This window comes from Desmodus rotundus, chromosome 8, assembly GCF_022682495.2.
Source record: "Desmodus rotundus isolate HL8 chromosome 8, HLdesRot8A.1, whole genome shotgun sequence".
Taxonomy (NCBI): Eukaryota; Metazoa; Chordata; class Mammalia; order Chiroptera; family Phyllostomidae; genus Desmodus; species Desmodus rotundus.
The window spans coordinates 11,332,205-11,347,167 of NC_071394.1; the positions used below are offsets into that span (position 1 = coordinate 11,332,205).

General features: G+C 37.8%; 1 protein-coding gene across 2 annotated transcripts in view; it reads left to right on the plus strand.

Moving 5' to 3' along the window:
• The first annotated feature begins 775 nt into the window (after positions 1–775).
• Positions 776–14,963, plus strand: part of ATAD2 (ATPase family AAA domain containing 2) — a 63,865-nt gene continuing 49,677 nt past the window's right edge. Inside the window, exons 1-3 of one of the 2 annotated variants that reach the window (XM_053929720.1) lie at positions 776–1,260; positions 9,680–9,828; positions 14,726–14,775. In XM_053929720.1, the coding sequence (XP_053785695.1) occupies positions 1,093–1,260; positions 9,680–9,828; positions 14,726–14,775 (367 nt within the window). In that variant the 5' untranslated portion in view covers positions 776–1,092. Of the gene's footprint in view, positions 1,261–1,329; positions 2,154–9,679; positions 9,829–14,725; positions 14,776–14,963 lie in introns of those variants that run through there. The other variant, XM_024572173.4, reaches the window with a different exon arrangement.

Sequence of the window (14,963 nt, forward strand, 5' to 3'; positions counted from 1 at the left end):
TATATTTCTCTGATATCAGATATCTTCCTTCCAACAGATTTGAAGTTCCATGAGAGCATTTTTGCTCTTTTTGTTCACTGCTGCATCTCCAGTGCTTAGAATAGTTCCCAGTCACATAATAGATGCTCAATAAATATTTAATAAATGTCGAGTTAAGGCAATGCAGTTATCCAAATCAATAAATAGCTTTTGTTTCTGTTTCACGTTCACATTCTGATCATTCAGCATGCTGTTATCTATTTCAAAGTAGTCGAGTGACTGCTGTAATCTTAAAGTCATTTTCCGGTAGTTCTATAACAGTTACAAACATTTATGAGAGCACACATGGTTCTAAGGTATAACAATATCTCAGAACTTAGGTATTATTCACTTAAAGATGAGAAAATTAAGAGACAGAGAGGTGAATAACTTGCTCAAGATCATATAGGTGGGATTTGGCAATGATGGGTACAGAACCTGCGTCTTTAACTCCATTTCTGTTTTCTTTTGAACTTGTTTTGGTTAAGATACCAGTAATAAGCTCTCAGGGATTCAAGTCAAAACTCAACAAAGGCCAAGTGGTTTTTACCCCTCCAGGCAAGGACTCACATTTTGCATTTGAATCCTGCCCTGGAGAAGCTGCAGGCAGGTGTCAGAAGGAGCGGGGAGGAGCCGCTAGACCCCCGCCAGCCAATCAGAGCGAGCGAGAGTCTCCCTTCCCCCTCTGACATCCTCGCGCCAAAATTCCAAACGGGACTTCTCCCCGCTCCCCGCCGTCTCCCTCCGCCGAGTTCAACGAGCCGGAACTATGTAAGAAGAAGAAGTCAGCGTTCTCCCGCCACTGTCCGCTCAGGTCCTCAACGTTATGGGTGCGGTTTCTCAACTTCGCCTGGAGTCCTTCGCTGCACAAATGAGGAGTACAGTTTCAAGCCCGCTGTTGTAGGGTGGCGGCGTGGGCGGGACAGGCGGCGGAAGGATTCCTGGAGCGCGCGCCGAGAAAGCGGCCGTGGAGCTTGTGGCGCCAGAATTCGGAGCGCGGAAGATCGGAGCGACCGCTACCTGGCACTTGGGGCTGCCTCGCGCCGCAGACGCGGCGCCTGGAGACCAGAGAAGATGGTGGTCCTCCGCAGCAGTCTGGAGCTGCACAGCCACTCCGCCGCTTCGGCCACGAGCTCCCTAGACCTGTCCAACGAGTTCCTCAGCTTGGAACACATCGGCAGGAGGCGACTCCGCTCGGCCCGCGCCGCGGAGCAGTCCTCAGTCACCGCGGCCGCCGTGGGCGTGAGTACCGGCCTGGGGCGGGCCCCTGGGGCCTGGCCTCTGGGACTGCTCGCGGCGCGGCGCCCCGGCGCCCCGGCGGGGCCCGGCGGCGGGCGGTGCGGTCGGGGTGACAGTTGCGGGAGGCGGTTAGGAGGGTTGTGGAGGACCGGTAAAATGGAAGTCGTCTTCAGCTCGGAGCCTCTAAGGGTGTGGGTCGGGTGGAGAGATCGGGCTGCCGGGAAGAGAGCTAAGCCGTTACTACCCACTTTTACACCGGAGGCAGCCAAAAGCCTGGCGGGCTGAAGCGCGGTGCGGCCGAGCGCGGGTCTGGGAGGCCGTCCCCGCCCCCACTTCGCACCCTTCCCGAACCCTTCGCCCAGGCTCCCGCCCTGTGTGCGCCTCCGGCCGGGGCGAGACACGTGTCCTGACTGTTAACTGTCCGCCAGGGAAAGACTTTAGGGGCCAGGGGGACAGAGAGCGAACGATTCCGGTTCCCTGACCTCCATTTACGATCCGGAGAGTTTCCGTAATGCGAGCGCGGTGGATAAATACCAGGTTGCATAATGGCTAGGCACGGGGACCAAGCTTTCACGTCGCACCCCCGCCGCTCTCGAGCCTCCGGACAGCCCCCTGCGCGCGGCGAGCCGTGTGTCCTGCCCACGAAGAGACGGACTCGGGAGGTGACGTGCACGGGACGCGCTCAAGTCGGGGCTCGGACTGCCTGCCCCCGAAACCGTTCCCTTTCCGTGCCGCCGCGCCGCAGTCATGAAGGGTGTCTGCGGGGGCAGGTTCCCTCCCGGGGGCTGGGGCAGTCCAGTCTGGAAAGACGCGCTTTGCCTCCCAGGCAGGGAGTCTCTCCCCCCGCAGCGCCGCCGTGGAAAGAGTCGCAGGTGGAGCGGCAGCAGGAACGGAAGGTGGGAGGACCGCGGGAAGCCACCCAGGGGAAATCGAGGCAGCAGGAAGTAGCCTGGCTCTGCCGCGCGGAGGGGAGGAACGGGGCCGGAGGGGCCGCCCTCCGAGCGGGCGGGGAGCCCGTGTCCGTCGTAGGGGCCCCGTCCTAGTTGTGGCTCTGCTGAGGGCCGCGGAAGAGTCCTGTTCGGTGTCTGAAAATGTGGCTTTTGAACTGTAAAAGCCATTTCCTGATTTTCAGGGTCTCGTGCAGACCTCGGTAGTGGTCTGGGGAGACCTGCCATGTCTGCATTGAACTCAGGTCACTTTATTAAAAACTGTCCAAGAAAGCCAATTATTTCAGTAGATAGTTATTGGCTGTTATCTCCAGGACAACACTAGACCCTGTGCCTGTAACGAATTGAATACAGGCGAAATAACAGGTGTTTCCAACAACTGTCAGTTTTGAATCTCAACCATAGTCAGCAGGTTTCTACGCGTTAAAAGGTGATACCCGCCACATGGGTAATGAGAATTACATGTGATCGGGCGTGTAAGCAGATTCCCTGAACACTCGGCATATGCTGTAGGTAGGGCTCAGTCGATGTTAGTTATTTAGACCAATCTTTCCAGTTTCTCAGGTCAAAAACCTTGGAGTCATCCTTGACTCCTCCCATTTTATATATTAGCAAATTCTGTTGACTCTGCCTTCACAATATATTCAGAATCTGACCACTTCTCAGCCTCTCCATTGTTGTCGTGCTGATTCAAGACATTATTGCCTGGATTATTAAAATAGATTCTTGACTGGCCTCCCTGTTTTCCACCCTTATACACATATGTGGTGTTGATTGTCCTCGCTGGAACAGAACTTAGACTAGCAAAGGAGTCCTAACAGGAATATACAGAGACTATTTGCCATGAATGTCTTATCAGTGGCAAGTGGTGGTTGAGCAATTAACTCTCAGCTAGCTGGATGTTATAGGGTGGAAAGGATTTTTTTTTACATACCTGGATTTCCAGTAGGGATTATATCTTTTTGAGACAGTATTACTCTCTTCTATAAATCCCCTGTGGGCCAAATTATAACCCTCAGGGGGTTACTTAGTGTGCATGGGATTGGCTCAGAAGAAATGGATAATTCTGAGGGGCAGTGTATTCATGTTGACAAAGCTCACCAATACCAAATACAAAATATACCTTTGTGATTGGACTGTTTTCTAATCTGGAAACTTTATATTCAATACATTTGACTCAATTATAGCTGACTTTTTTGTTCATCTATCATGTATTTCAGAAAGTTAATACCCTGACTGTATTTGGATCTAATAGTATTTCTTAGCCTCCTCAACCACAGTCTCTGACAGCATTTCTTAGGGTAGGTTACTTTTAAAGATGATTGAATTTACTCATATTCATTAACTTGGATTTTTTTTTTCATCTAATCTCAGAGCCTGACCTTATCTTCAAGTTCTGAAGGTATCTATAGTCACCCATTCATTATCCACATTCTATATTTTGAAAATGATCTCACTCAACTGGGCTTAAGGATTTTTCTTCCCTTGACTTGTATGGATTCTCTGAATTTTTGTTGTTTTAAATTTGTTTTTTGTTTTTAATTTATGTCCTACCAACCTTATGCGTTTGGGTGCCCCTTCTGTGGTTTCTTCTTCCTCTAGGGTTCAACCAGCCATTTTCTATTTCTGTGCTTTCACAGGTCTGGGGCTGTTTAAATTTGTGGTTGTTTCTGATGCTGAAGACTCACTTTAAGGATTGGTGATAATTGTACATTATTTTTTGATTGTGTTAACATACACTTTTATTCTCTATATCGTTAGGTAAAATAAAGCATGCTTTAGTGTGTAGAAGGGACGGGTTTTTAAATTGTATATTTATTTAAAAGTCTGGAAAGATACTCTAAACTCAACAAAGATGTGTATAACATACAGGAGGTTTTCTTAAAACTGGAAGCATAACACAGCACAGAAAAATGAAAATTGTACATCTTAGTGAAGTATCACAAAGCGTGGATAGGGAAGTTTTGACATGTAACAATGAATGTTGTTCTCTGGAGTTGGTTGACATGGCTGCTCTGCATTTGATAGAGCCTACTTGTTTTGACTGACCCTTCATTTTAGGTTTAGAAGTTGGGACTTCTAAAACAGGAATCTGATGAGGTAATATTTAGGATGGATTATAGACAACAAATCTGGAGTTTGGAAGGCCAGTTAAAAGATTGTAATATTAATTGTATAGCACTTGCTATATGCCAAGCAAGGTACATGATATGCACATACACATTTGCCCTGTAAAGTAACAATATCCTCATTACAGATATGAAAATTAAGGCACAGAGACCTTATGTAACTTGGACAAGATTATATAGATCTAAGTTAAGAACTAATCCTAGGCAGTCTGTCTTAGTTGGGCCTTTTAATTAGTACGCTGTTATCACAATAGACCAAAGCAGAGAAAAATGAAGCCTAAATTAAGGTGGAACTAGGAGGAATGGAGAGGAAAATGCCAAATAATATTGCAAGGGGCCTGAAAATTGTTGAGATACAGGGAAGGAAGGCAGTAAGCCAAAAACATGAATAGTAGATTGTTGGGAATATATGCAAGCATTTGGTGAGAGATTGGCACTATATATGTTTGGGACTGATCACCTGTATAGAGATGATAGTTGAATCTTTCAAGGTGAAAAGAAACATAGCAAAACACAAAAATATTTAAGAAGATCTGGAGCAGTGGCTGTATTTTAAGGATGAGAAGAGAATGAATTATGTAAAAAGGAGTATCATGTAAATCAAAGGATCAAAGCATTTAAAGAAAGAAGTGATCAACTCCACAGAAGTCAATAAAGTAGAGCAGAGGCCATTGGATTTAGCTGTTGGGAGATAGTTTTAGAAACATTGAAAGAGCTGTAGAGGTAGGAACCAAATTGTTGGAGCTTGTGGAATAGATCAATGGTGAGGAATTGAACACACCTATATTTAAGGATGAAGTTAAGGAGGAATATTATAACTGTACTGGGTGTAATATACCATTGTGCATTAGAATATGCTGCTGTTCAAACTTTCAAGGACCCCAAAGTATGGGTGAATGCATTTTATGTCAGTATTATAACTATGATTTTAAAAAATCCACCTGCTGATGTGGCTTCAGTGGGTTGGGCATGGGCCTGCGAGGCCTGCAAACTGAAAGGTTCCTGGTTCATTTCCAGACAGGGCACATGCCTGTGTTGCAGGTCATATCCCTGGTAGTGGGATGTGGGAGGTAATCAATATTTCCCTTGTGTATCAATGTTTCTTTCCCTCTTTTTCTCCCTCCCCTCCACTCTGTCTAAAAAACAAATAAAACTTTTAAAAAAATCTCACTTAAACCTCATTTGTTGAATTGATGTTGAATTAACTCAATCAACTGACCCCATACATATTTTCTGTTATGAATTTAAAGCTTTAATAAATTTGGTTTTCTGTGGGAAAACAACATATTAGAATATTTCTGCCCTGGCTGGTGTAGCTCAATGGATTGAGCACGGGCCTGCAAACCAAAGGGTCGCCAGTTAGATTCCCAGTCCAGGGCACATGCCTGGGTTGTGGGCCAGGTCCCCAGTGGCGGGCATGTGAAAGGCAACCACACATTGATGTTTCTCTCTCTCTCTTTCTCCTTCCCTTCCCCTCTCTCTAAAAATAAATAAATAAAATCTTAAAAAAAAATTTCTGTTAATGTAGTTGTATCAACCTTGGGAAAAACTTATTCGATTGTATGTTTCTTGAACTAATTTACTTACTGATTCTGCAAGACTATAAGACTTAAAATCTAACAGCATGTATTTTTCTTCTTTTAACACTTTTTTTTTCTTCTAACACTTTTAAAGACCTATCAGTGCTCCCAATATTTAAGTAGGTTTTAGCCAAAGGAAATGTGGACACTACATCTCTAGGCTTTGTTTTCAGATTATGTTTTCTCTTTGTTATTTAGTTCTTAGGAAAATCTTTTCTGGTAGTGCATGTTGTAAAATGTAAGAAGTAGAAAGTGAAAGCCCCCATTTGTATCATCCAGTGTTAATTACTTTTAGGAGTTGGCATATAACTTACTTCTTGAGAATTATTTTGATAAGCTATATTAAAATGTGACTTTGATTTAATAACTGCACTAGTTTCCTTCAGAAATCAGATGTACACAAGATAATTGATCTGTTTATGACACAAAAAATTGCAGATAAACTGAATGTGTGGTATATTAAGCATTTGTTAAGAATTCATGTAATGGGTAGACTACTCTCCATTCATTTTAAAAGATTTTCAGAATAATATTTTATGACATGGGAAAATGTTTATATTACTAGAAAGAAGTTACAAAACATAAATAGTATTATGCTAATTTTAAAATCATGTGAATATGTTTGCATAGAAAAAGAATGCTTTGTACACCAAAGGTTAATGGTGATTATCTGAATGCTTATCTCATTTCACATGTCTCTTATAAGAAACATTTTTGAAAATTATTGATATTCTAAAATTCTCTAGTGTGTACCTCTATGTAGGTGATTCCCCCAATACCTGTTTTGTCTTTTTTTCTCCACACTGTTAAGATTCCTTTCTTGAAGCCTACTGTTTATTTAGGAAGGATAGACTAAGCCACTCACTATACAAATTAAAGACTCACCTATGACATTAAATCTTCCAAGTTTCTCAAGGACTTTTTTCCCCCCAGTATTTAATACCCACTTCCTTTCTTTCTTCCTATAGAAACATGCTTTTTAAAAATTATCCCCGGGAGCCCTGGCTGGTGTGCCTCAGTGGATTGAGCACCAGCCTGCGAACCAACAGGTCGCCAGTTCAATTCCCAGTTAGGGCACATGCCTGGGTTGCAGACCAGGTCCCCGGATGGGAGCTGGCAAGAGGCAGCTGATCGATGTTTCTCTCCTTCTCTTTCTCCCTCCCTCACCCTCCCTCTAAAATATAAAAATCTTAAAAAAAAAATTATCCCCAGGAATATGGGGATAACTTCTTTTTATTAAAAATTGACCATTTTAACAGTTTTTAAATATGTACAGCTTTGTAACATTAGGTACATTCACATTGTTCTGCAACCATCACCACCATCCATTTCCAGAATTTTTTCATCTTCAAACATTGAAGCTCTGTACCCATTAAACATTAACTCTTCATTCTTCCCTTCTCCCAGCCTCTGACCTCACCATTCTGTGTTGTCTCTATAAATTTAATTATTCTAAAAGCCTAACATAAGAGGAAACATCCAGTATTTGTCCTTTTGTGTCAAATATTGTCACAAAAAAATGCTTATTTCACTGTTTTCTTCTGAGAGTTACGAAATTTTTTTAGTTCTATATCGTACATTTTAAAGCTGCTAAGTTTCCCCTACCCCAGTTGGTTTAGAGTTACAAAGAAGATCATTTCTGTCATCATATAATGTTGCCATTAAAAAATAAAACCATTACATCAGACTTGTTACAAGTATCCACTGGAATCTAAAAACCATAGTTATTTGTTTCTGTCTTGGAACATTAAAATAATACACTGACAAGCTTTTTTAGCAGTCAAAAACTTCACCTTGATTCTTTCTTCCCCCCTCTTTCAATTTGTATTTCCAAACCACTTAATGCATAGCATTTTATCTTGATTTATTTTTATGCTTTAAGGTTGTTTATTATACTTTTATACTTGTAATACAAAATTTGAAAAATTTACTCACTGTATATTGAATTAGTTATTAATATTCAATTGACCAAAACAACAAAACCATTTTGATTAAAATGAAGTATAAAAATTAAGATTTCATTAGGAGTTCATGTGCGAAATCCTACCCACCAAACTCATGTATCTGTGAATAAATCTCAGTGTTTAACATCAGTTCCATCATTTTTATTATTTTAAGCACTGAGAAAACATTCGTATTAGATAAGTAGATAGTAATGAAAGGAGTTTTGTTTAGCAGTGCCATTCAGATTTTTGGGCTTTTGTGCCAAAAATCATTTGCCACCGTCTCTTAGCTTGATTAGGTCTCTTCAATTTTGTTGAAAGCAAAGAATTGGAAACCACTTAACAAAGGTAAAAGTTTTGTTGCCTAGCTTAGTCATTCAATTTCTTAACACCTATGCTAGTGTTTTTCTCTGTTTGGCTTTAGGAAGGTTTTTTAATGCCTTGAGGCAGTACAGAATAGTAAGATTGAGAATGAGTGAGAGAGAGGACCCTGGGTAAATGAAAGAGGATGCCTTATTTTAAGGTTGCCTTCTCAGGCAGATCAGTTTTCAGAAAAAGTATATGTGGAAGTTGAGAATCTGGAAATAGATTTTCTTCAAATTTTCCTTGAAAGTCTTATCTTAAACTGCACCCATCCAAGATGTAGGTGTTTGTTTTAAAAATAATACACCTACCTAAAAGTGTAGGTATCATTTTTCAAACATCCTTAAATACAGGGGTGGGCAAAATTAGGTTTATAGTTGAGTGAGACAGTTTATCCTTGTATTATTTGTTACTTATTGTATTATTTGGATTACAACTGTAAACCTACTTTGCCCATGCCTGTATAAAAAAGTACACTGAAAAAATGCTAACAAATCATGTAGATATCACTTAATATTTTATTAAGTACTTGTCCGATTCTTGCACAAATTCTTGTGGCACACATATCTTTATTTAACTTGTGAACCAATCAGATATTCTGCCCATACAAAATTAAATGACAAAATGTCCCGATTAAAAAAAATGAAGTAACTAATGGGTAAGCCGGTTGGGGGCAGGCAAAGGATTAATGCTTCTTTCTTTCTTTCTTTTTTTTTTTTTTAAAAAAACCACTGCCTATTTTTCTAAAATTATCAATTTTCAGAGTAGTGAGGCATTGAATATAGAGTTGTTGGTACTTTTGCTTTCTCTTCTAATGTAAAAATAGCCTTATACAAAAGGTGTATAGAACTTTTGAATAGTTTATGACAGAAATTTGTAGCTCACAAAGCGGCCCAGTAACTTAGAGCCTATTGTGCGAAAGTAAAGTTACATAAAGCTCTGGGTTTTACACAGGTTAACATACATACCTAAGCAGTCTTTGAATTCAGTGGTTGTATTATCTAGATGAAATACATAATAACTCCTTTTTGTCTTCCAAGCAAAAATTATAATTCTGACAGTACAGTTATTTTAAGGTTGCTACCAGTGATAGCGAGTAGCAACCACTGACAGTGGTGTATGTGTATCTTTCTAATTTCTGTAGCCTTAAAATAAAGAAGTACTTATTGTTGTGAACTAGTACAACTTTCTTTTATCAGTGGTGGAAAACTTCACTGTGTAGACTACTTGTTGTGAAATAGAACTATAAACTTCAGTAGGTTTTAATTAGCTGTTTCATAGACATTGCTAATATTTATCATAAAATGATTATTCCAAATGTTAACTACTGAGAAGATGCAAAATGATTCCGCACAAAAAACAGTTGTACAAATGTGTAATCAGAAAACTCTTAGAAGTAGTTTAACTTGGGAATTTTGACTCAAGAAAAACTTAGATGGTTTTCTTAATTTTTCTTGAAGGATGGGTCTTCAGTGAAGGAAGTTGAAACCTACCACCAGAAACGTGCCTTAAGGACTTTGAGAAAAAATGCACAGAATTCTTCAGATTCTAGTTTTGATAAGAATATGGAAATAACAGAAACACATGCTAATGGCAGGCATTTTACAAGGTAATACAAAGTGTTCATTTGCTAATTCAAAATAGTTTTAAAGTAATAATTTAGGAATTGTTGTTAATTTTTAAGTGGTCATCAAGATTCCAGGGTTATAAAATGTTAGTTTATTTGCAGTAAAGTTGCCTTAAATGAGTATTATTGAATTAAAAATTTAATGTGTGCACAGATTTGTTTTTATTTTCATGTTCAAAGGCTGTATTTGTGATACACAACTGACAAGGTTGGTTGACTTGCTTATGATGGGGTCCTGCTTCATAATCTGTACAAAGTATTTATTCAAAATAGTAGTTATATTTTTTGAATTTTTTATTGCTTGCCATCAAGTTTTTCAGAAATTCTGAGTCATTTATTCATTTCTCTGTGTTGGTGTGCTTCTAAAGCAGTTTTCACATAGGGGCAGAGCGTGATTTTTTTTTTAAGTTGTCTAATGGGACTAGATGCTTTCTGCATATTTAAATTTTGTTTCTCAAGAACCCTGAGATGTAGGTGACATGAATCCCATTTTAATTCTTGGGAAATTAATTTTAATAAATTAAGCCCTAACCCATGTGGCTCAGTTGGTTGAGCATTGTTCCACAAGTGAAAGGTCACAGATTTGATTCTAGTCGGGCACATGCTTGAATTGCAAGTTTAGTCCCTGGATACCTAGGAAAAGCGACCAATCATGCATGTTTCTCTCTCGCATGAATGTTTCTCTCTCTTCCTTTCTTTCCCTCTGCCCTAAAAATAAGTAAACAAAATATTAAAAATAAATAAATTAGGTAGTTCATTGAACTTGGATTTGTTTGGTTCAGGGCAGATGGCAGATTTAAATCTAACTTTAATTAGTTCAAAACCTTCACTTTAAAAAAAAAAATACCTTCACTTTTCTCCCCACTTTGATGAGCCTAACATAAGTGGGGGGAAGTGCCAATTCGAATGAAACTTACTCTTGTCATAAATTTCTCATAATGACTTAGAAGACTAGAACCCTCCCACTCTTAAATAGAATTTTTATTCTTATTTTGTGTAGTGGATTTTCTATATAAGTGAAATGGTGCCCCCTTCAGTTTTTTTTTCAGTTATTTAATACATATTTTGTTACATTTTTTTAAATCCTCACCTGAGGATATGTTTATTGATTTTAGAGAGGAAGGGAGAGAGAGAGACGGAGAAAGAGATTCATCATTGTTAGAGAAGAAGTATGGATAGGTTGCCTTCTGTACCTGTGCCAAGCAGGAATCGAACCCGCAGCCTAGGCATGTTCCCTGACTGGGAATCAAACCCAAAACCTTCTTGGTAAACAGGATGATGCTCCAACCAACTGAGCCACCCAGCCAGGGCATCGTAACATTTTTTAATTTGTATCTTACTTCATCCACTATTTATAGAGTGTTTACTACTGTATTTCATGGAGTCTAAGATAACAGCAATTGAAACAAAATTTATGAAACAGTAAAAAAAAACCCATTGAAAATTAAACTGACATGCCATCAATTGTAAGGATATCCCAACTTAAGAGATGTTAAAATGGGAGGAAATGTATGACTTTCAGAATTGATGAAATGCAGTTTAAACTACCTCAGAAGTTTATCTGAAATTTGAAGAAGCCTTCCTGGGGTAGGAGGAATGGTCCATGAATTCTCTATGAGAATTTTTTCTTTTTTGTTATTTTTTCTTTTTTTTTTTTCCTGTGAGAATTTTTAAATTTAGTTTACAATTTGAAGAAAAAAAATAAACATTCTGGATCATCTAAATTGCTACCATATGAAGAATAGCCACCAAATTTCATACCTTACATTTGTGTTTACAATTAAATTGGCACCAAGTATTACTGCTTTAGTTACTTCACGTTCATGAGATAAGAACTGAGTCTTACCTTAATACATAAACAATTCATCTGCTTCCCAGATAATGTCATGACATGCTTGCTATTCAAATGAAGGTTTGAAGAACTTCAACTAAAGAAGTGGATGAATTGAGTCATCATGATACACAACAAACATAACATACCAAACTCAAGAAACTGATAGCAGTAAGACATTTCACACAACAAATGGCTATTTTGTTTCACCAAAACCTTGTTATTTTAATATTTTTGTTGGTTGGTTTTATGGCTTTATTTATATTAAATATAATTTGTATCTAGTTTGGCTTATACATAGTCAAAAAATTTAATGTTGGAAGTCCTTGAAATTTTAACCTTTAAAAGGACCTGGACATTATTCGCATCTGTGAAACATTGTGCTGGGCTTTATGCTTAAAAGGTTGTAAAGGAGTGTTTTAAAGGTATTAAATGCTTTCAAGTTGGATTTAAAGATGAGTGACTTTGATTTTTTTTTAATTAGATTCCTTATAAAATATATTGAATTACTATCTTTTTTATTTTTAAATAGCAACTTTAATGAAGTATAATTCACATACCATAAAATTCATGATTTTAAACTGTATGATACAGTGGTTTTAGAATTTTCACAATATTGTGCAATCATCACCACTATCTAATTTCAGAACATTTCATCAACCCAAAAAAACCCACTGTGCTCATTATACCCCTACCCCAGCCGCTTGGGAACCACTATTCTACTTTCTGTTTTTATAGACTTGCCTATTCTGGACATTTTATATAAATGGAATCATACAATATATGGCCATTGTGTCTGATTTCTTTCATTTGGTATATTGTTTGGAAGATTCATCTATATTGTAGTTATCTATTAGCACTTCATTCTTTTTATTGCCAAATAAGATTCCATAGTATGGATATATCACATTTTGTTTTATCTACTCATTAGTTGATGGACATTTGAATTGTTTCTATTTTTTTAACTATTATGAAATAATGCTGTGAACATTGGTTTACAAACTTTTGTGTAGACATAGGGTTTTGATTTATTCTTAATTTTATTTATTTATTTGGTATATACCTGTGATTTAATTGCTGAGTCAAATAGCAATTCTTCTAATGTTGAGGAACTGCCAAACTGTTGTCTAAAGCAGCTGTACCATTTTACATTCCCACTAGTGATGTATGAGAGTTCCAATTTCTCTACATCCTCACCAGCAGTTGTCCTTGTCTGTCTTTGTTTTTAGTCATTTTAATGGATATGAAGTATTTCATTGTAGTTCTGCTTTGCATTTTTTGGTAGTTAATAATGTTGAATATCTTTTCATGTGCTATTGACCATTTGTCTTCTGTGGAGAATTTGTCTTTAAAAATATCTTGCTGTATTCAGATCATTATTACAAGGACTGTTAGTTTATATAACATCAGGATCTGCTTGTCTAAGAATTATATAAAGTAGCTTATAGTAGTATTTTTGAAATCTGCTTTATATAGTTAAACCATTTCTTATCAGGGTGTCCCATTTGCTGTTTAGTTTGCCTAACTGTAGTAATCTCTTATTTCTTTATTCCCTTCAACCCTTTCATTTTCAGTCTATTTGGGGCTCAAATGACCAGAAGACTCAGGCTGTTAAAATAATAGAAAGATTTGAGTAAGTGCCCTCAGGGCAGGATCTATATTTCTTTGGTTTTGGAGTTCTTAACTAGGGTCTAGTAGTTACGGTTTTCAGGGGACACATGAAACCTCTGAAATAATGTTTAAACTTATAAATGTATAAGCAGTTTTCTAGGAGTAAAGATTCATAGCTTTGATCAGATTTTCAGGTGTTAAAAGTCCAGACACTTGTAAATAGTTTCATTGTAATACATGCATGCCCATACATTCTGTCTATGGCTGTTTTTCCACTTTGGTGTTAGAGTTGTGTGAATGGTTCTGACAGAGTCTGTATGGCACACAAGCCTAAAATATTTACTGTTTAAGAAACAGTTTACAACCCCTGTAGGGGAAAAGTGCTCCCCTTCCTCAATAGGCAAAAAAGAAAGGACAAGGAAAACACCCCTTTAGTTATTGTGTCCCTACTGTCTTAATAGGAGCCTGGTTTATAAAAGTAGACCTTCATGGTATGGAAGGAGGGACTCTTTTTAGGTGGATTGCTTAAAGGTTTTTATTTTGTTCTTGCTTCTTACTTGTGTTCTAAGAGGTAAGGAATTAATGAAGACTTGCTTTGTTATGAGGATACATGAGCTAACTCTGCTGGATAAGATGTTTTCATTATAAAGTGTCACATTTGAAATTTCTCATGTATGACCAGCCTACTTGAAAAAGAGTTTGACACATAAGTGGATTAATAGATATAGTCTATCCAAGCATGGAAAGTTGATTCCCTAAAAATAAATTAATGAGACATATTGTTTTGTTTGCTCAGTGGATTTTGGAAAAAAGGATGGGGGGAGGATTTTTTTTTTTTTTTTTTTTTTTTTTTAGCATTGGAACATATTCTTTTCAATTCAGTAGATTCTGTCTGCCAGTTGGTGGGATTATCTTACTTCATAAATGGGACTGTTTCTACATGTGAATGATAATGGGATGTGTAAAGACTGTAGCCAGCAAATATTCTTAGAAGTAAATCAACATGTCACCAAGGGACATTAGTTTTGTTTATAGCTATAAAATCCTCCAGGATGTAGTGCCACTTTATCCCTGTGGTATAAGATACACTGTCTTGTTTTTGTTCAATGTGTAGTTCAATTATACCTAAATACTTAGGCTAAGGATTTCGTTTCTTGTTTTAAGTAAGATACTTTGATTAATTCTGTTTAGTTAAGAGTTAACGCATATATCATTGAATTTCACAACAGGTTTCTCAGACTTTGTTTAGCCATAATTTGTGTAAGCATATTCTCAAGCTTTTTTTTTTTTTTTTAAGTGGTTTTCTGGTTTTTATGTATCTACAAGTATTTATGCTTCAAGCTGATTTAACTTTTTGTCCTAGTTTGTATATTATGAAATATAGGCTTTAAAATTATGTCAGTTATTTTGAATTCTGTACTTTTTTTTTTCATATAGGCAATTGGCCAGACAGCAGGCTAATAAAAAAAAAGAAGAGCACAAAGAAGGTAAGGAATGTTAAAGGCATTTCAAATGTTTAAAATGTAATTAATATTTTGTTTAGTAGTATATTGAGATATATATAATAAACTTCCCATATTTAAAGTATACAATTTATTTGGTTTTGAAATAATATACCATGAAACCATCACCACAGTAAGGAAATGAAGATAACTATCACTCCCCCAAAATTTCC